Raw genomic sequence first — 21,862 nt, 5'->3', positions numbered from 1 at the left:
CCATGGTTACCGAGGTATTTACAACCAAAATCAGCTGAGGGGAAACAGTGGTTAGTGTCGTGAACTTTGACCTTGGGTTACTATGTAATCACAGACCTTTTACTGGGAGTTTCTCTGAAAGAACTAAAAGTGCTTTAAAAACAACTCCCAGAATGAGTAAGACTGAGTAAAAATAAGTAAAACTAACCAGTCACTATGGTCTGCCAGAAGTACGTACCTGACAAGTTATTGGACACGGACATAAACAAAAATGTTTTTGTTTATGGAACAACCACACTGGTGAAGACAAGGAAAACTGTCTGATGGGGTTAAAGACAATTCTAAGGCTTCCTCATTCCTCAGAGTCACATGACTCTCAAAGCACCCTAAAGAGGGACCAGGGCAGCGAGATCTCTGGAGGATTTTGACTGAACTGGTTCGACACTGAGGAAAAAGATACCTCAGATTCCTGCTCACACTACATGAAACACAGACCATAGCCATATACTGTGTCATACGGGTACTATCATTATTAGCAGTAGATGTGCTTGGACAAGACACTTCACCTGTTGCCTACTGATGGTGGTCAGAGGGCCTGGTGGCGCCAGTGTCCGGCAGCCTCGCCTCTGTCAGTGCGCCCCAGGGCAGCTGTGGCTACAATGTAGCTTGCCATCACCAGTGTGTGAATGGGTGGGTGACTGAATGTAGTGTAAAGCGCTTTGGGGTCCATTGAGACTAAGTAAAGCGCTATACAAATACAGGCCATTTACCATATTTGTATTAAAAATGCTCCCAAAGGCACCAAACACCACAGAAGTTGAGTGACACACCTGTCAATCAAAGTGCCCACGCCCCTAACGCCAGTATATGGATATAAAAACAGTTTTTATCCCTTTGTAATGCTGTAATGTGGAGCATTTTAACACAGGAGTCTTAGGTGACTGACTGCCTTTTGGTTTGGGAGCCAGCCTCTAGTGGCCAATAAAGTAACTGCAGGTTTTGGGGTTTTTTTGTTTGCTTTTGTTTTGTTTTTGTTATCTTCAGGTTTAAGTAGATTTTTTCAGCCCCAGGGCCCTATTTCAGGAAGCCGGTTTAGAAAACTCAGAGTGAAAAACGATACTCAGGGTTGAGTAACCCCGAACTGTCCAACTCGGAATATTCGGTTTCAGAAAGGCTGATAACAAGTAGTTCAATCAACGCGGAGTTGCTCTAACCCCAAGTGAAGCGCACGGACGAGGATACTAGGGGTGCAACAATATCGATACAGTGCTTTCGGTTCGGTACGCATATGTATGAACAATACAACATTTGTAATTTATTTTATCAACTTTCCTTCTGACGATGCTGTCTGTGTTGAGCGCTCAGTGAATCTGCGTTCGACTACTCCGCCTAGGCTGCACTGTCGAGCGCAGATCCACTGAGTGCTCAACACAGACAGCATAGTCAGAAGGAAGAGCGCAGGGCAAGCTAGCAAGACAGAAGTTAAGCTCTCCAGATCTGGCGTTTGGAATTATTTTGGTTTTCATGTGACGTATGACCCTGAAGGTAAGCGAGTCATGGACTAAAGTAAAACAGTATGTTGGATGTGCCGTGCAATGCTCAATTACATGGGTGGGAGCTAGTGTGTTAGCGCAGTTAGCTCGTTAACGTGTTGGCCGTCTAGCCCCATGCACGGGGCGATCGGGTAGCTCGTTAACGGAGATTTGCCGTGTTGTGGCGTTAAGGTCATTTCAACGAGATTAACCTGAAATCACTAGTGGGAACACAACGAATATGACTGCACATTTACGCCGACATCATCCTAGTGCAAAGACAAAAACAACAAGCATGCTACTAACTTTAGCCGAGTCATTTAGACAGCTGTTAGCACATGATTCTCCTTATGCTGCTGAGAATATAGCCCAGAAGAAGCGGATAGTATAGCTTTTATTTTGGAAAGAGACATTTCTCTGTAATAAACTCTCTTTTCCAAAGATGAGTGATTCCTCAATCAGATACAGGGCTCGCAATATCGCTAGCCCGACGTCCTGGAGCTAGCGATTTTTTTCAGTCGGGCTACCAAAATCTATCTCTTCCCTGCCCGTCGGGCTATTGTAGGAAGAAAAATATATGTCAATGCTTTTGCATTCTTTCAGAAATGTAGCTGGGTAATTATGTCATTGGCATCGGTGAGCCACTGTCAATATGTGACATATTGAAATCGCGTTTGAATTTGCGCTTGTTTTTTTGCTTTCACTTTGCAATGTGCAACTGTGTATAGAGAGCGACAGCACTGATCTGTGAGTGATGAAAATTTGTGCACCAATTCCTCTGACATCGTCTTATTAATCGTTAGCTTACTGTGCAAACATGACAAGTGAAATCTCCCACAGCAAGCTTAAACATGTGAGAGGTTGATCGCGCAGAGAATCGCTGAGCTTATGTGAGTGCGTGTGTAAAAGCAGGAGGATATATATTTCAGTTCTGCTGAGCCAAATAAGACAGGTCAGGGTGAAGAAGTGACAGCCAAAGAAAAGCTTACCACAAAACGGAGAAGTTATGACAAATCAGAGTATAAGGCAAAAAGAAAGTGCAGCTTCATGGTTTCATGGACAAAAGAATTTCTGTGGCTGCAATATGACGAGCTAAATAACCAGGGCTGCACATAAGTGGTCCACTGTCAAAATAAAAAACGCGCACAAGGGTTAGGGTTAAATTTAAAAACTGTACTTTTGAGTTAAAATATATATTTATAATTTTAATAAATGACAAATTAAAAAGGCATGAACATTTTTTTTGTATCGAAAAAATATCGAACCGTGACACCAAAGTATCGAACCGAACCGTGAATTTTGTGTATCGTTGCACCCCTAGAGGATACATAAAGCCCTGATAAGAGGAGCACAGAGTAAGCGAGTCACCATGGAGACGGAGGGAAAGAAGGCGCAGTCAATGTATTTTACAGCGCTTGAGGCCGAAATTCTGATGGCAGCATATGCCGATAACATGCAAATTTTGCAGAAAAAAAGGTAACACAGCCTCAGCTGCAAAAGAAAGGGAGCATGCATGGCAAAACATAGCCGACAGAGTCAATGCGTGAGTGTTAATATAAACATTGATCTAGGGATTTCCACCCATTTAACACGTTATTTTATCATATGTTATTTTATTTGTTATTTTATACATTTTATGTTGTGATGTGATGTGAGCGCAGGTGCAACCCAACAGGCCCCAAACGCGCCTGGCAGCAAGTAAAAATGAAATATAAAAATATAGTCCAAACAGGTAAGGTGTAATTGTATTATGAGCCATAGTGCTTGGTCTGTTTGTCCGATGTAAATCAATTGCAGTTAGAGGCTACATTAATTTTCTTTCTGTAAGCACTTGCTCTGTATGCTCAAATGTGACCCCGTTATAGCCAACAGAAAAAAAGCGGAGGCCCGAAAAACAGGTGGGGGTCCTCCACCACCACCACTCACAGAGGCTGAGCAGTTGGCCCTCAGCCAAAACAGTGGGCGCCCTGTGGCTGAAGGCATCTCTGTGGGGACATCCTCTGAGTCAATAACCCCGCAAGACACAAGTGCCTACATAAGGGGTAAATTCAAAATAATACATGATGTGCATACATCCTTTCTTCACAGTCACCTTTGCAGTGCTGCTCATTCATTTGATAAACTCTTCACCATAATGAATTTGTTTGTAGTGAAGTTATTTTCCTACTGATTTTGCCTTCCCTCAGTCTTGGTTGTCTTTGAGAGCATAATGACAATGAAGTGTAAGCTGAGTGCTATATGTTTGTTAATTGCCATTTGGTCCCTTGTAAGTTATAAGTGACCTGTGTAAACCTCATATTCTATCAGTTGATGGTGGTGGTGTACTGCATCTGGTGCAGCCTCCTGTTGAGCCAGACCAACATGCAGTTGTGAGTAATACTCCACAGATTATATGAGTTTACAGTAGAACAGCAATGTTGTTTATTTCTTTACTACAGGAAAATAATGAAGAAACATTGACAGCTGTTACAGAGGAGGAAGCAACAGAGACACTTTATGAGGTTTACATCTTTTAATACTTTGTGTACAGGAAATACAGGCGACCAATAAAGCCAGTTGAACAGAAAATCTGTTTATTCGTCTTTCAACATGTTGAGGTGATGGGTCAAAAGAAATGATTGTGACATATGGTGTCTCTGACTGCGCTTCCATCTTGTATGTCCGTGGGAGGGTCAGGATGTTCATGGTTTGGATCACTGCTGATGTTTGGTTCAGAAGGACAGTGTTCTCCTCTAATTGTGGCAATGTTGTGAAGAATCACACATGCCACAATAATGTCACATGCCCTTTCTGGGGTGACCCTGAGTCTTTGCAGGCACTGGAACCGGGCCTTAAGCATTCCGATAGTCATTTCAATTCTGGCTCTTGTCCTGCAATTAGCCAGATTATATCGCTGCTGTGGGCCCGGTTCAGGGTCAGGGTAAGGGGTAAGCAAATAGGGTAAACATGGATACCCCCTATCACCAAGCAAGTAGCCAGTGAACTCTCCTAAGACAGAAGGATACACTTCAGTTCAAATGTCCCTGAAGCAATTGGTCTTTATATATTTTAAAGTATTTTCAACTCACCATGTCCAAATTTTGTGCTCAGTGTACATTCACGGAATATTTGTGAGTCATGGACAGAGCCTGGCCACTTGGCTTCCACATTTGTGATAATGTTGGCAGCATCACATATGATCTTCACAGTGCAGAGAACACAAATTAGCATCCATTACTATAATGAAATAATTTGTTAGTTTGAAATGCTACAGGGAACTATGTACCTGCACATTAATGCTGTGGAAAGACTTCCTGTTCACATAGTCTCCTTCATTTACTGAAGGAGCAATGATTGGAATGTGAGTGCCATCTATACAGCCAATCACGCCTGGGAACCCTGAAAATAAATGTGCAATTTAAGTAGTAGTTCAAGTATCACCACATCATACATTAAGTTTTGTTCATCCTGCTACCTACAACTTTGTGGCATCCCTCTTTGATAAATCTTGTGGGTCTATGACCGGGGAACACCACAAACGAGTACAGGAGACGTTTCAGTGCAACTGTAACATTCCTGACTGCCCGACAGACGGTAGCCTTGGAAACGTGCTCAGCGTCACCAATATTATACAGAAAGCTCCCGTTTGCAAAAAACCGAAGTGCAATACAAATAATATGTACAGAACTGAGAGCATGTCCGCGATGTGTCACATGCGTAATATATGGCCTGAGGATGTTATCCAAATAAATTATAGATTGTGCTGAGAAACGGTAACGTTCACACAGAAAATCATCAGGAAATGATAAAATGTCCAAACGCGCTCTGATCACTCTCTCCCGGCGGAGAGCTCTGCGGAGAATTTGGGCTTCACGATCTACTGGCTCTTCAAGGAAGGGACACGCCATGTCCGACACTTCCTACTGTCAGGTTTCCGACAAAGGGGCGGAGACAGTCAGGGTTAGTTGTAGTAAACCTGCTAGGGGGCAGGTTAGCTTCACGGAGTGTGTCGTCATAGTGACTCACTGAGGCTTCATCTGAACTCGCTTTGTGAAACTGAAAACCCAGAGTTTTCGTTAACTCAGGGTATACTTACTCAGTTTTTCCACTAAACCGGCTTCCTGAAATAGGGCCCTGATGTTTCCCTTTGATAGTTTTACTTTTGAATTGCTTCATGACACAGAATTACCCGAAGTTTGTGTTCAGTTAAGGGTTACAAGTCCTTGAAGTAGTTGAAACCTACCAGAAAAAAAACGATATAACCAGACTGATTCTGTCTCTAATGTAAAAGTCTTAAAAGTAACCAACCTGCTGTTCAGCCTCTGTTCAGTAAATAAACAAATGATCAATTGTGTGCTGGACAATGAATCTAATTGTACTAGCAAAGCATGGCAGGAGGAATGCGTGTGCTTGACAGGTTAAGTGATACATGAAGCTATTAAACATGCAGTCATGATGGCTGCCAGGAACATGAACAGATAGATGGTTAAAATTAAAAAAACATAAGTCTCTACGTTTTGCTGTTGAGCTCCAAACCTTCAAATCAAAAGCACAAAAACTGTATGTTGCCCTGCCAACAGCGGTATCGTGCCGCAGGTCATTTACTCATTTACTAACTCACTGTGGTGGATTTGGAAATATGGAGAGTAGTTAGACTCTTAAAAAGCAAAAAAATAGCCAAAGCAAAAACGGTCTAAGATGAGCTGTGTGATGTGGCCAGAAGCCTCGTGGCACTTCCTCCTGATGAAGTACAGCTGTGCGCATCTCTGTGTGACAGTACGCGACGACCACAGCGTAGAGGACAAACAGTTCTCCAACACAACGCTTCGCATCAGGAGAGAGAGAGAGCGCTCCATCTCCAGCGGAGCGTGTTAATGAATCAACAGTTGGAAACCTGTCTGTGGGAGACGACACAGCTGCTAACGTGAGAGTGTTTTTGCAGTGAAAACATCCCACTGCAGTGTCTTTAATACCTTTAACGCTGACATAATCATTTTCCACCCCAAGAAAGCTGTAGGTTGAAGGAATAGAAGAGGGTCCCAGTCAGTGACGAGACCCTCTAATTTGTCAAAGTGAAGGTTAATTTAATGCACCGTGTTCCCGTCCCCACTCTACATACTGACACTGTAATCTGCACGCTGCGTAGCGTGGCAGTTAATTAACATCTTGTCCTATGTGGGTTGTTTTTTTTTTTGTAAATCAGCAGATTATACAAGATGTCAAACTGTGGAGTGACAATTTAAAAATGTAACCCCTATCATACAGGAAGAAAAAAATAATCAATCAGTGTCAAGACATTAAACAAGAGGCAGGTTTAAGTTGAGTGCTGAATCAGTATTCGTCAATGTGATTGGTATACACTCAACATTCAACACGGGGCTTATGTTGCTTTAAACTAAATGGACCTGACTGGGAAGCAGCCTAGAGGAGGCAGGTCGGAGACAAAAAACCGGAGTCCATGTGGACGGTCATCAATGAGCTTCAACCCTGTTTAATCCGTATTTATACTTCACTCCTTGCTAGTAGTGGGTTGAATCCCCCTTTGACTTCAAAATTGTTTTAAGTTTTCATGGCTTGCATTAAACTAGGTGCTGGAAACACTCCTTAAAGATTTTGGTCCATCACACAGTTGCTGCAGATTTGTTAGCTGCACATCCTTGATGGAATTCTCTTATTTGAGCACAATTTTCACATCAAGAAACCAATTTTAGATGATTTGAGCTTTGTGAGTTCAAGATGGATACACTGTGATCATACAGGACATGGGCAACTACAATACTCAGGCTGTGGAAATAAAAACAAATGCACAGGTAGTAAGAGGCCAAAGTGTGAGAGAAGCATCTTGATCATGTGTACATGATTAAATGGACTGAGTTGCTGTCCTGCGATTGGCTGCTTAGATATTTGCCCTAACAAGGAGATAAACAGGTGTATTCAACAAAGTGGTTGGTGAGTGTAGGGGAGAGTGAGGTAAGATGAGCCACTTTTTACTCATGTTGCCCTGGATGTGAGAAAAAATGACACAGAAATAGAATGATAACATATTCCTTTATTTCAGGATGTCTCCTTTCAAATGTAATGATCAGAATCTATGTCTGATGACGCTGCCCAAAATAATGACCTATTAAAAAAAAATGCTCCTTTGGCTCAACTTGCCCCAGATTAGGGGTAAATTGAACCTAGTCAGTGGGTAAACTGAGCCATCTTGGGGCAAACTGACCATGTAGTTTTTAAAATGTAAAACTGATCATATTGTGAAAAAAAACATTTTAACAGTTGTAAACCTGTGAGAACAAACCTGGAAACTGGTGGTTTCTAAACAAACCACCAGTTCAAAACCATTTATTCAAAAGAACTATTCAATATTCCAATGATCAAGATTGCAGGGGAATATGAACTGTTGCTCCCTCCTTGCAGTTCCTCCAGCCTGTTGAGGTTGAGGTAGCTTCTTCAGCACATCCTTGCGTGGGAAAGATGCCTCATCATTTTCCTTGAACACAAACGTGGGTTTCTTACTGCTAGTGATCCCTCGGATTCTTCTGAGAAATCTGGCACTCACTTCGTTGTCTGCAAAGCTGTCAACCAGGCCAATGTAATGGTGGCTCCTGGATTTGGATGCAAATCTTACGATGACAAAGTCACCAACTACCAGGTCTGAGACATCTGGTTCACTTCTTTCATCGCTGGAACTCAGCGTGTCAGAAGTGTACTCAGAAGTGTCTTCAAATGGGATGGGAACATCACTCTCCTCAGAGCTGCTTTCCACTGCAATTTTTGTCTGGGTTTGTTTCCTCTTCCACATTCCTTGCTTTTTGTGGATTATTTCTTTTTTGCCTTTCAGTTTATTTGTCCTTTCTTCATGGGCTCTCTCTCTCAATTGCCTGCTTTTCAGGTGTATCAGTCAGGATTCGTGTCTTCACACGCTTTCGATTTGTTTGTTTCCTGGGCTGCTGACTTTTGGGTAAGGGTATAATATCAGTGGGAGACACATATCGAGCATGGTTGGGGTCACTTCGTGAACCACATGCATGTACAGGGTCTGGTAAAAATCTGGAACTGCTCTGCAAGCTTCTTGATATGCTCTGCTAGCTCCTTCTCCACCTCCTCAGAGAAGACTCTCTTTGCTGAAGCTGTTCCACTATAGCCAACCGATTTGACCTCCTATGTGTCCCTCTTTTTAATATATCTCCTGAGTGTTGACCTGTCAATTTGTCTTTCTTTAGCCACTGATCTTATGGACTTTCCTCCCTTGACTTCACTCGCTGCCCTTTCAATCTCCTCCAGGGGTGTTGAGCCCCAGCTGGTCTTCCGTCTGTAGGTCCTTGGCATGATATCTTTTCTATAATAGTTAACATATGACAAATACAACAAAAGGGTTCAGTATACTGAACTAAAATACTATTTAATAAGTCAGAGCCTTAAATAAATTTCAGTGCCTTATGGTGGGGTAGGTTGAACCATTGGATCAATTTACCCCATAGCCTTTGGCTCACTTTGCCCCATAGCCACCATTTTGAAAAAACGGGCTAGCTTAGCAATTTAGGCTAATCTTTAGAAAACTTCTTCAGATGATATTATATTTTAGAAACCCACCAACATGTATAATATATCATCTTAGACACAGATACATTTGTTTTAATATTACAGTCAATTTACCTGATATGCAGAAATTTTACTTTGACAAGCAAAAAACATTTTTTTGTGTAATACAGACTTACCCCTTCTCCAATGTGCTCCTCTTTAATATAGCAGGATGGAAATGATGAGTGCTTCCTGGATTTATGGTCACATGACAAAACATGTACACAGTTACCTAGATACAAGGGGTGGTTCAACTTACCCACTGGCTCATCTTACCTCACTCTCCCCTATAGTTTTTCTATAATACACCCTAATATAATTATATACTTGTAGAACACTATTTTCTAGTTCACCTACCCTGGGGATTTGCTGGCCTGCTGCTCTGACACTAAAAAACACGGATCTCTCAAAGTGAAGCTATAACTGGTCATAATCATCTCTAATTACAGCTCATGTGGCTCTTTCCACTTTATTGTCTGCGGATGAATATGCAGGTTTCTATTTACCCCTCATTTCAGTCCAAAAGACAAGTGTTTAAAATGATTTCATTTAGAAGACTCCTGTCCAGAATATTATATCACAGCAGCACAATTTAGTTACAGTTTGAGGTCCATGGGTGGGTGCTGGGTTGGTGGAGGGGCTGAAACAGCAGACGGGGATGCAGGACAGGAAAAGCACTGACATGTCAGAGGAAGGGATGGAAAATTCTGCAGTTTAAATAGACTCCCAAACCGGGAGGTTGTGCTTGGTGTGTCGTGTGAGGAGAGAGGCATGCTATGTGTGTATGACACACAGCATCTTGACTTGTCTGCAGGCTTTTCTCCATCCATGGAAAAATTCACGTTTGTTGCAGTGCTGCAGGGAGCTTGTGCTAGTTTTGTGCCATTTTGTCTGACTCTTTGTTTTCCTGTGTCTCCAGAGTGCAAAGTTGGCTAAACTCACAGTCATGATTAACAGGCACATTAATGGGAAATAAGGTAAATTGAAATAAACAAGAATTATCCTTTGAATGTTATGTTTACTTGATTGTTTTCTTGACAATATCTCCAGTGTTCATTCATCTCTCCCAAACAAGGAGGAAGTCTTCTCAACCAGCTGACAGCTGCACTCAGAGAGAGAGAGAGAGAGAGAGAGCGAACAGAGTCTCCATAGTAACCACTTTGCACAATCTCCATCACGCTGTTTGTCTTCTCGGCTAAACCCCCTCAAAACAAACAGGAAGTGAGACAGGATGGGGGGAATGGGATGTCCTGTAAGAGGACAGCCTCAGTATTAATCCAATCCAATCGGAGACGGGAGCTGCAGTGAGGTCACTTCCTGTCAGGTCAGTGCCGTCACATGGTAAACTCTGAAACAGCTTTGTGAAGTCAGCGTGTATAAATGCTGCAGCAAGCAGAGAGGAAGGCACACACCACACACACACATCCTCTGTTTGTCCTAATGAAATTGTGTTGTTGTTTTTTAGCTTCGTGGCCACTGTGTTATTATTTTCTTTGGTGTTGCCAGTAGCGATATTGACATAAGGAAATAGAACATCTGCCATAACTGGAGGCATCGCCACAGCAACCCAGACCCACAATGCCTCTGGAGCAAAGCAGCTGTTCTGTCCAGGGGCGAGAGACCCAGAAAAAGACAGAGACTGTGCGAATGAGAGAGACAGAGAGAGACACAGTTTTACTAATATGGGGGCTGACATTGGGGCGCACGAGTTCCCACACACAGTGGAATGCTGACAGCATCACTATCTGAATTCCTCGAACTTCACTCTGTCCCAAACTGTGAGTTTCACTTCATTAAAGGCAGCTTCAGTGGACCTTTAGTTTATTTAGCTACACTTAGCCTGAAAGCTCATCTATCAGTTCTCACAAACATTCATACTTTTGTTTTGTCTATTGTCATGTTACATCAGGTAAATTTGGGGTTCAGCAACCTGTCCACCCCCGTGCAGACTGTCAGAGCTGGGAATCAAAAGAACTTTTTTAAGGAAACCTTTATTAAAGCAGAAACTGTTTCACGAGGTTAGAACGATGAAGCAAGGGGAAATGATGAAACTACCCATTTTTATTGGAAGAAGGATGGATGCCAGAATTTATTTTATAATTCACTCACACCAGCCGCTCATTAAAAGCCATGTCAGACAACCGCGCCACCCACCAGCATGTCTCCTGATGTGACACCATGAAGAAGAAAGATATGAAAAACCTTATTTAGACCTTTACTTTGATAGGAAAGCAGAGAGGAAACTGGAAAGTAGCGAGAAAGCTAGATTTACTAGCAAACAGGAAATGTTCCAGGGCGGTTTCAAACTCAACTCTGCTCTATTGGAAACAAGCTTTTTTCCCTATTCAAACAGCAACCTGCAGGCTGGGAAATTCAATTATGTACCAAAAACTGCAGTTCCTCTAAAGGCCACTTGAGGCCGGGTCCAAAAGTAAGTCAGTCTAAAGCAGGGATGGGCAACTCCAGGCCTCAAGGGCCGTTGTCCTGCAGGTTTTAGATATCACCCTGGGTCAACACACCTGAATCAAATGATGAATTCATTAGCAGGTCTCTGGAGAACTACAGTCGTGTTCAAATTTATTGGCTGCATCCTCCTGAGGACCCGGCCTTCGTGGTCTACGTGGGTCGGGTCCTCAGAAGGTCGGGTAGGCCGAAAGTAAACGGCTGTGAAATTGGACGGTCTAGCCTTCAGATTTGCGTCACCGCTGTCTCGGTGGAGTTTAATAAACTCAGCTGTCTGCTCCTTGCTATCTAGAATATAACAGGACACTGGTGTAAATTCTCGACCATCTCACACTTCTGTTTAATCAGTTTTCTGTTTGAAGTTTAGTCAGCTGTGTGAAAACCAAGGAGGAACCCACCCGGGGGATTAATAAAGTTTTATTTTATCTAATCTAATAACTTTAATCTCAGCCAAACCGATTTACTCACGAACAAATAAAACACTGAAAAAAGCCCAACAATAACATTTTTAGATTATCTAAGTGATTTATATATTACGTTTAACCTGAGTAGCGAAAGACCGCGGTGATCTGAAAATGATGTGCCGAGAGTTTGCCGCTCTCGCCGGCTCTAGTGACCCTCGAGCTCCCGGCTAGCTATCGAGCTGGTGGATAACAGACATCTGCGACAACATCGGAGCACTTTTGCAAATATCCGATGTCTTGATAAACCAAGCAGATATTTGAAGTTTACACAGCTACATTCTCGCCTGAAAATATGTTAAAAGTCTATTTTGTGACCCAGAAAGAGTAATAAGAGTAATATTAAAAACTTAGTAGCGGCCGCCATTGTTGAAAACTGGAATTGGCTGGTCCGCGCTATGAATTCTGGGATATGGTGGGCCACGAAGGACACACCCGGCACATCCTTCAAATTCGGGGAAAAGGAGGACATATTTGTCAGTTGCATTCGGAGGAGTCTACAAGTTTGGACAGCCTTCATTGCGTCGCTGTGACGTGATCGGCCTCAAATACACAGTTTTGTTTATAACTTAGTTCATAAATCTTAATATGCTCACTTCTGGCTCCAAAATCATAACCACGAGGCTTCAGAACAGAGTTTCACAAACCAGTGGGTGACGTGAATGTCACTACCTCCATCTTTTATATACAGGCAATGTTTCTGCTGTGATTTCTGTTTTTTCTGTGATTGGGACCACCAACAGCTCAAGCATAAACAGAACAATGTGTGACAGAGTTCTAAGAAGAAATATTGTTATATGTTATTTGATGTTAACCCTTGAAGTCCAAAATGTTCAGTTTAGTTTATTTTTGGGGGAGAAATGGATTATTAAATTCAGAATATTGACACTGGCAGAGGTCTGCGCTGTCGTAGTGCACGTCCAGTTTTATTAAGTTAAAGGGCAGCTGATTCCACTAAATTCCTCTAATATTTTATTCATTATTTGTTGATCTACTGGTTGAGAAACATTTCAGTACCCTCTGCAAAACTGCAGAGCATTTACAAAGAAACAGTGGCAACACTGACATCCGACCTGAAATATGAATCACAACCATGTGTGTGTGTTTGTATGCATGCACATGTGTGTTTTAAAGTTAATTAAAGTTTAAATTTGTACTTCCTGTCTGTAGTTCCCATGGAGACTGTGGGAGAGACCGAGGATGTGTTTGATTGTATAGCAACGCACAAATACACACAAACGTCCATACGCAGAGTGAGCAGATATGAACTCCACAGGACAATAGGAGCCTCCTTGGTGTGCAGCAGTATACAGGGACGCATAACTGTGCAGCTGCAGTGGAGGAGGAGAACCACTGCTGGACATTTTCTGATTAAATTGGAGAGAAACAGGACAGCAAACAGTAGAATATACAGAAGAGTCTATGTATGTTATTGGGGTTTTAGCTCTATTGTTCTGTTTTGTCCCAGATCTGACAAAGCTAACTGTATTAATGATGAAGAGGCTAATATACACACACGCACGCCGAGGCAGTGCAGTGTTTAGTTGTTGGACAGCAGAATGGAGCTCTGTTGTCACATCTGCAGCTGTGTGCATTTTCCTTCATACAGAGGCCGAAGGTTATTCCACCACTGGGAGGTCAGAAGTCAGAGGTCACCTCCTCCTCCTCGTACCCGCAGCCGCTCCCTCCGTTTCGGATGTCCTGAACCTTGCTTTTTATGAGGAAGCAGTTCATTTTCATTAGCAAACAACATGCTACAAGGATCAACTACAGTCACGGACAGTTTATTAAGCACACCTTACTTTTCCCTACTTTTGCCTTCAGAACTGTCTTAGCTGCTTTCTTCATGGCATAGACTCAGCAAGGTGCTGGAAACATCCCTTGGAGATTTGGGTCCACACACACATAGCATTATGGGAGATTCCCTGATGTCAATCTCCTGTTCCAGCACATCCCAGAGGTGCTCGACTGGATTGAGATGTGGTGACTGTGGAGGCCATTTGAGTACCGTGAAGCTATCGTCGTGTTCAGGAAACAAGTATGAGCTGATTTGTGCTTTGACATGGGTACACTGTGGTCATAAAGGGGGTGAAATGGTCAGCAGCAATTCTCAGGTAAGCTGTGAGGTTTAAATGATTATCAGTTATTACTGAAGGGCCCAAAGTGTGCCAAGAAAATATCCCCCACACCATCCTACTGAGCAGAATAGATCCATACTTTTATGTTGTTCATCCCAATCTCTGACCATACCATCCAAATGTGACTACAGAAATCGAGGCACATTAAACTTGCAGCGTTTTTACAATCTTTTCTTGTCCAGTTTGTGGTCTTGCGTGAATTGTAGCCTCGGTTGCCTGTTCTTAGCTGATAAGAGAAGCACCAAGTGTGGTCTTCTGCTTCAAGGTTTGACTTCTGCATACCTTGGTTGCAATGAGTCGTTATCTTAGCTACTGTTACATTCCTAACAGGTCAATGCAGTCTGGCCATTCTCCTCTGACCGCTGACCTCTGGATATTTTCTCTTTGTCATACCATTGTCTCTAACCCCATAGATAGTTGTGACGAAAAACCCAGTAGATCAGCATTTTCTGAAATATTCATACCAGCCCGTCTGACACCAACAACCAAATTCAAAGTCACTTAAATCATAGTTTTTCGCCTGTTGATGCTCGGCTTGAACTTCAGCAGGTAGTCTTGACCACGTGAGCTGCTGCCGTGTGATTGGCTAGTTAGATAGTCAAAAAAACAAGCAGTTGAAAGGGTGTACCCAATAAAGTGGCAGATGAGAGTATAATGTAGAGTGTATTAATTAGATACCAATGAGGAGCAGTGAAGATCAGCAGGTATGTGAAAAGTTGGGTTTTAAATGCAAAACCACAGGTTCTTTCTTATATTTAATGGGCAGGGCTTCTTTCTACTTCCACTCTTTCCACCTAAAAAATGTAGCAGCCTTTAAATCTGTAGCATTTAGAGTAGAGAAGTAAAAAGGTTTAAACACAACATTACCACCTCATAAAGCTCAGACATCTGCGTCCACCAGATGATTACGAGTCCGCACTCACTCTTTAGCTTAATTCTTTTGTCTCTGTGGTGTTGATCCTGTGTGCTGCTGAATGCTGAACAGGCAGTTCTGGTGTTCACCGCTGTTCCTCCACTGCTGCGGATCAAACGATGAATATTTTGACAGTTTTAAAGTTCATGGAAAAACTTCTGCGTTTGGATTGCCACCAAGCTCAACAACGCCATCTGGCGGTCAGGTGTATTAAATTCTGATTGTAGAGGTTGCGGAATTTGTCGCAGGTCCCTGGTGGTCTAGTGGTTAGGATTCGGCGCTCTCACCGCCGCGGCCCGGGTTCGATTCCCGGTCAGGGAACATCATTTTCTACCAACAGTTAGAATTTTTCCCTCTGTCTTTTTATTTTTTTTTTTAAAGATTTTTTATATTTTCTTAATTTCTATTCTAGCATCTATAAGTACTAAGCATAGATTTTCATCATTTGTTATTACATCAATGTTTTTGTACCAATGCCTATATTATATGATATATTTCATTTCTGTATCACAGGTTTTTGCACAATGACATCAGGACAAATTCCTCATTTGTGTACAAACTTAGGGATAAGTCAAATTCTGATTCTGATTAAGACACATCAAGTAAAAACCTTGGTGTATGTATCCTTATGATTGGTGAACCATTCTTGCACAAACAGTTACCGTGAGTGGCAACATCTATATGGCGTATTTTGTACAAATACCACAATCGTATATATTTGTGTATCTATATTTGACAGTTCAGTTCAGCAGTTGACGAATGTCAGGTTAGACTGGAGTGTCACAATATAATGTATCATAGCATCATACTGTAATGATCATATGTATGTATGTACTTTCCCTGCCTCCCACACATAGCTTGGGAATTTGTTAGTATATATAAATATAATAAAATAAGGATAGGTTTTATCTTTTAGTGACACACATAGATACAGATTTTATTAGCAGAAGCCTCAAGCAAGGTAACCTTGCAACCCTCTTACTGTAGATGAAGCCATGAGAAGTGTGATTGAATGATATTTTTCTTACCTTTTTCTTATTGTTGTCAGGGTTGCGTGGCTCCAGCCAGGTGGTTGAATTGAACTGTTCTTGCTTTGAGACGGTGCTAATCACCGTGTTGCTGTGCTGCCTGGAGTTTCTTACCAGTGATGATAAATATTCTTTCATCATCTTTCTCACTTTAGCATCCAGGTAACACAATAATACAGAAAGGAATGCTTTGTTTCTGAGCTTGTATGAACTCGCTTCTCGCTTTTGTTACAACAATTTAAAGTGACTGCTTTATTTCAATGCATTAAACAGTGAACAGAAACAATGAAACACGGATGTGACTGGTAAAGACATGAAGATCTGAGACTGCAGTGTATTAAACAAACATCTGCAGGGTCATTTGGAGGATCTTAATTAGGATGACTCCTGTGTCCTCAGAAGAAACAAAAACACAGTAACGTGTAAAACCTGTGTGCATGTGTGCAGCATTTATTCATGTTAAGCCTGTGGGACTTTATAAAACAATGCAGCATCACAATAAGTGAACCACCTATTTATCATGGACACTGTCAGCTCTGTGGGTGTGTGCATGCCCCCATTAATCACAGTGGATTGGTTCCACCAGCGGGACACTCGGATCTCAGAAGGGGAGCCAACTGTTGCTCTCACATCTTCTTCTGTGGTGAGAAAAATCACAGGGGACTTGAGGTGAATTTTGACTTTTGCACTAAATTTACACTTCCTGCTAATTTTCCCATTAAGAGTTAGTGCATCTCGATTTCAGCTGTCCGGAGGTATGCGCTAATGCACTAATACCACCCTGCTGACTTTCAATGGTGAAGCTAGAGGACAAAATAACAGAATCCCAGAGTCCAGTGGCATTACTTCAGGGGCCACATGATCTTTTAGAACTGGGATGACTTTACCAAACATCACTAGAATGACAGTGCAAGCACATTTCACACTAAAAGTACTGATAATATCCCTAAAACATAATTACCAACATCATTTAACGCAGGCCAAAAATTCTGCTTAGTAGTTCACATGTCACAAATGTCACGATTCTGCTTTAGCAAGCTTTGCTTATATGCAAATTCATATTTAATATGTTTTTTAAATTGTCAGAAGCTTTAATTTTCAAAAATATTTCAGGCAATTATTTCATGGTTGAGCATAAAAACCACTCTGACATTATTTTGCTGCCATCTCCTGGAGTTCATTTATTCCCACAGTCTTTCTTTTTCTTTTTTTCTTTTTCTTTTTTTTAAGAGGGCTGTTCTTCTGTCATCATACTCCTCAGTAAAGACTCAAAGATCCCTGTATACTTTTTTTGTGTAATGCTCAGCTACATTTAGAAAGAAACTCATTATAGGCTACTATAAACATCCTTATAGCCCCCCAAAAATGTTTCTTTTTGTTATTTTTCTATCTTCTATCATTCAATGTGTGAAAATGTTTGTAATCCAAATTGCTTAAAGGTAGCGTTTAGGTTTATTTATTCTGTATTTATGCTAAGATTGTGCTCCCATCATTTAACACATATAGAGTTTTAATACCTCAGTGCTGCGATTCTTCTATTTGCGACAATCGCTGCTTACTTCCGAGTTAAACTAAGAAAACGAGGACGAAGCCTACATTTCCCGTCGGCCCCCGCGGTGATTTCTCCGGAAGAAAACCTTGGCTTTTTCCTTTGCACTTCCTCTTTCCGTCAACGGAGTTTAGGTAGGATGTCTACTTTCTGATCCCTGTCCTAAAAATCTGTTCTAAATCCAGATTTAATTAGGCCATCCGCTTTAAAAAGACATTTCTAAATACGGAACAAGTGTATAAGACTAAGACCTAACGAGCATTTTAACGACAGACTTTTGATTTTAAGTTTTTTTTCGTGCTTGTGTGTCCCTGTTGGGCGACATGGCGCACTTACAGCGGTGTGCTGGTAGCTAAAAGGCCGGCAGCCTTTCATATGAGCAAATTTGGCAAGCTGCTAATAATTAAATTTGTATATACTCGTGTAAGTGTTGGAATAAAGGAAATTTGTGTTAAACCTGAACCGTTACTTTAACAAATTGACTTAACGGAGGCTAGCTTGGCGGGCTAACGACAGCTAGCATTATGAGAGATGTATTACTGCATATGAGAAGCCAAACTCGCTTTGTGCAGTGTTTCAGCCACTATACCGACAAACATACATAAGCTTTAAGTTAAAGTTCCCATAAAGGAAAACTTAATGTGATTTTACATTAGTAGCAGCCCTGTTAGCATTTCATATGTCAAGCCGACAGATACGTGTCTGTTTCAAGCTTTTAAAAACCAGTGGAACTCATTAAATCCTCACATTTAAACTCAGGCCTTTGAAACGTTTTCTTTAACTTGCTACTGGTTAAATGTTTGCTTTAAAGTGTTTTTATGTATCATAAGTTAAGGTTGGATCCATTCAATGAGGTTTAGCTTTAGTAATTACTACACAGGTCTGCTTAGAGGGGTAGCCACATGTTTCTCTGTTTTGACCTGTTTGATGGAGATGCTGGATTTAATTTTATCCTGTATTAAACAAGACACTAGAATGTAACTTTTTTTTTTCATTAAATGCTCTGTTTTTCAGTACACGATGGGACGTGTAATCAGGGGACAGAGAAAAGGTGCGGGCTCTGTGTTTAAAGCCCACGTCAAGCACAGGAAAGGTGCTGCTAAACTCCGTCACATTGACTTCGCTGAACGCCATGGTTACATCAAGGGGATTGTGAAGGTAATTTGATGATAAATCCGAGCTGTTTTGGGCAGTGGTGAGGGTGGACGGATTTGTAATGTCTTTCCTGCTGGTTTCCCCTTGCAGGACATTATCCACGACCCTGGCCGTGGTGCCCCCCTGGCCAAAGTGGCCTTCCGTGACCCATACCGGTTCAAGAAGAGGACGGAGCTCTTCATTGCTGCCGAGGGCATCCACACCGGACAGTTCATCTACTGTGGCAAGAAGGGTAAGACGCTGAGCAAGGGTGTATGAGCTGCTCTTAGATTTTCATCTGTTGCCATGGATCTTTCCACAACGTGACGCTAATGCATGAATTATATTTCTGCGTCCGATCTTACACCATAGCTGGATCCCCATTTTAACCTTACGCCACAACCTGCTACATAATCTGGCATCCATCTCCTGAGAAATGTAACTAAACATCAGGTCGACACATAAAAAGATGACTTGAATGGCGTGGAAGGTTGAGGTGTACGGATGAAAGTAGTTTCCGGTTACTGTGCAAGTTATGACATAGATTTCCCACAGAAGTCTAAATCAAGCTTGAGAAGGAATTTTGGACCTCTGTCTCACTCAGACTCTCTTTTAAAGTTCCTGTTAAGATTGAGTGGCTTCAGAGGTGGCAGTAGTTCCAGGGAGCCATGTAATGATATGATTTAATGTTTTCCTGTCATAAAGTTAGTCACAGGAGTAATGATCATATATGATATAGGAGCTGATAGAATATGCAACATACAGAGCAACTCGACAAGAAGCTGCCTGAATGTTTTCTGCTCTTTCATAGTTTGGGTTAGTGCTGGACACACTTGAGATCTCAACTTCACTCTCTGTGTTTTCACTCATAAGTCTTAAAGTCCTTGCAGGATGTAGCTGTTAAAGTTGTTTTTTAGCTTTAGTCAAAGTGTAATTACACTACTTGATTACTTTTATTTGTATTTCCTTCTACATGAATAAAAATCAGCATTTCCTTCATTGATAATGGTGCTGTTGTGCAGAGAGTCAGCTGTTTGGGACTGCCGTGATGTTTTTTATTTTAATATCTGCTGACAGAAACTCAACAGTTTGAAGGCATTTACACACTTTTTTTTTAAACTTGGTATCTGTAGTTTTGGGGCTGTGGTCCACACTTGTGCTTTGTGGGGACAGAAGAAGCACCCAGTACCATGTGTTTGGTAGTAGAAGATGGCGACAGTTGCCCTCCTGTACTTGTTATGGGGTTGGAACCAGCAGCTCTATTCTGATATATAGGTCAGGACTTCAGCTGTCCTCAGCCACACTGCCCACTTCAGGGGGATCTCTGTTTTCCCCTGAGACTTTTAAGTTGTGGTTGTTAAATGACAAACATGATAACAGCAATTTTAACCATGAAGTGTGTAATGTTTGAGCTTTCATCGGCATGGTTAAATATTTTCTGGTCTAAAAATAAATCTGTTCCATTGGTGGTCCTTGATGGAGAAGATGGATAAAGTTATCTGAATGAACCACAAGATGTTTTAATAATAATTTTCAGTCTCAGTGTTGGTTCTAATTGAACTATTGTCTTATTTAGCTCATTAAGCAAAGATGAGCATCCGTGAAAATAGCAGAAGAATCCTAGGGTGTAATCAGAGGGCGATTATTTGCTTTTGTGCTGTGCAGCACCTGCTTATCTGCTGCCTCGTGTTTCTGTTACATTTTTTGATTACCTGTCTTCAGTCAGCCTCCAATGAAACGCGAACAGAGCTGTTGCTTAGGTGACACTGTTTTCAGATTGTCAGATGGAAGTTTGAAGCTTGTCCTCTCATCCCTTGTCCCACAGCTCAGCTGAACATTGGTAATGTTTTGCCCGTTGGCACAATGCCTGAGGGAACCATCATCTGCTGCCTTGAGGAGAAGCCCGGTGACAGAGGCAAGCTGGCCCGTGCTTCAGGAAACTACGCCACAGTCATCTCCCACAACCCCGAGACCAAGAAGTCCAGAGTCAAGCTGCCCTCAGGCGCCAAGAAGGTCATTGCCTCTGCCAACAGAGCCGTCGTTGGTAAGAAAGCGTAACGAAACAGCCGCGCATTTGATCTAGTCTTTGGACTGAGGAAAGCGTTTAAACGTGTCTGCCCTCCTTCTGTGGTGAAGGTGTCGTTGCTGGAGGTGGACGTATTGACAAGCCCATCCTGAAGGCCGGTCGTGCCTACCACAAGTACAAGGCCAAGAGGAACTGCTGGCCACGTGTCCGTGGTGTGGCTATGAACGTAAGTGAACATGAGCGTACCGGCACTGTGCTGCGATTAGAAACACATACAGGACTGCAGGCAGAGCAGCAGACAGATGCATGTATTTATGCATTGAACTGAAAGACATGTCATGTAGGCAGATAATCAGATTGTGTTATTTTGGGCATTGAATCTTTAGAAAAGTTTACTATGGAGCCCCATAAAAAGTCTCAGCACTGATGCAGATGATTGCCTATTCTCAGAGGTGGTGAAGATAATAGCTAATCACTCGGTATTACAGTTACCCTAATGGGTTTCCAGAAGAGTCTGCAGAACTCACACACACTGCAATGAGTCTGTGGGCGGGCGAATCTCAAAACGTTTAGAGGAACAACCTGCTTTGAGGTTTTAGATGGTGCTGCCTGTGTTGTCAGAGCACCAACCACATGAAGAAAGTCCATGTTTGAGCCTTTCTGGTCACAAAGAAAACAATCTTTATTGAACATATGAAATAAAGGCCTGTTGGTTCTGATTCTCAGAGCTAAGAGGCTGGTGAAAGGATGTTTATCACAATACCTGGTTGTGTGCTTGCTGTTAAATTAGTCAGTGAGGAAGAAAAGAGTAGAGGATGGATTCCCTTTTGAAAGTCCTCATACTAAAGATGCTTCTCCCCCCCCTCTCCTGTCCTCCTGCAGCCTGTTGAGCATCCCTTCGGTGGTGGTAACCATCAGCACATCGGCAAACCCTCAACAATCAGGAGGGATGCACCTGCTGGTCGCAAGGTCGGTCTTATTGCTGCCCGTCGTACAGGCAGACTGCGCGGAACAAAGACCGTCCAGGAGAAGGAGAACTAAATCTGACCGTGTTGATAATAAAAACCTGTTCCAAAACA

General features: G+C 42.1%; 1 protein-coding gene and 1 long non-coding RNA gene across 3 annotated transcripts; both read left to right on the top strand.

The window, feature by feature from the left end:
- Window positions 1-1,286: 1,286 nt before the first annotated feature.
- On the top strand, window positions 1,287-16,082 carry LOC309690833. 2 transcript variants are annotated; one of them, XR_014271819.1, is made up of 4 exons: window positions 1,287-1,524; window positions 9,991-10,048; window positions 10,147-10,395; window positions 13,605-16,082. It is a non-coding gene; the product is annotated as an uncharacterized lncRNA (long non-coding RNA). The 2 variants fall into 2 exon arrangements; XR_014271820.1 differs by lacking the exon at window positions 13,605-16,082 and adding an exon at window positions 13,166-13,595 and having other exon boundaries at window positions 1,288-1,524.
- A 1,580-nt stretch (window positions 16,083-17,662) lies between these two features.
- Window positions 17,663-21,862, top strand: rpl8 (ribosomal protein L8). The gene is made up of 6 exons (XM_082508213.1): window positions 17,663-17,757; window positions 18,638-18,781; window positions 18,869-19,010; window positions 20,583-20,801; window positions 20,894-21,009; window positions 21,666-21,862. Exons 2-6 carry the CDS (start codon window positions 18,644-18,646, stop codon window positions 21,822-21,824), a joined length of 774 nt encoding a protein of 257 aa, XP_082364339.1. The 5' UTR covers window positions 17,663-17,757; window positions 18,638-18,643; the 3' UTR covers window positions 21,825-21,862.

This window comes from Aulonocara stuartgranti (genome assembly GCF_965226115.1).
Source record: "Aulonocara stuartgranti genome assembly, chromosome: 16".
In the NCBI taxonomy this organism is placed as follows: domain Eukaryota; kingdom Metazoa; phylum Chordata; class Actinopteri; order Cichliformes; family Cichlidae; genus Aulonocara; species Aulonocara stuartgranti.
This window is presented reverse-complemented; position numbering and strand designations above follow the sequence as displayed.

Bases quoted from the DNA above. Each gene is read 5' to 3' on its own strand.
- rpl8 (XM_082508213.1), top strand. From the start codon at position 18,644: ATGGGACGTGTAATCAGGGGACAGAGAAAAGGTGCGGGCTCTGTGTTT. The intron at 19,011-20,582 runs GTAAGACGCTGA...CTTGTCCCACAG, and splicing joins CATCTACTGTGGCAAGAAGG to CTCAGCTGAACATTGGTAAT. The intron at 20,802-20,893 runs GTAAGAAAGCGT...TCTGTGGTGAAG, and splicing joins TGCCAACAGAGCCGTCGTTG to GTGTCGTTGCTGGAGGTGGA.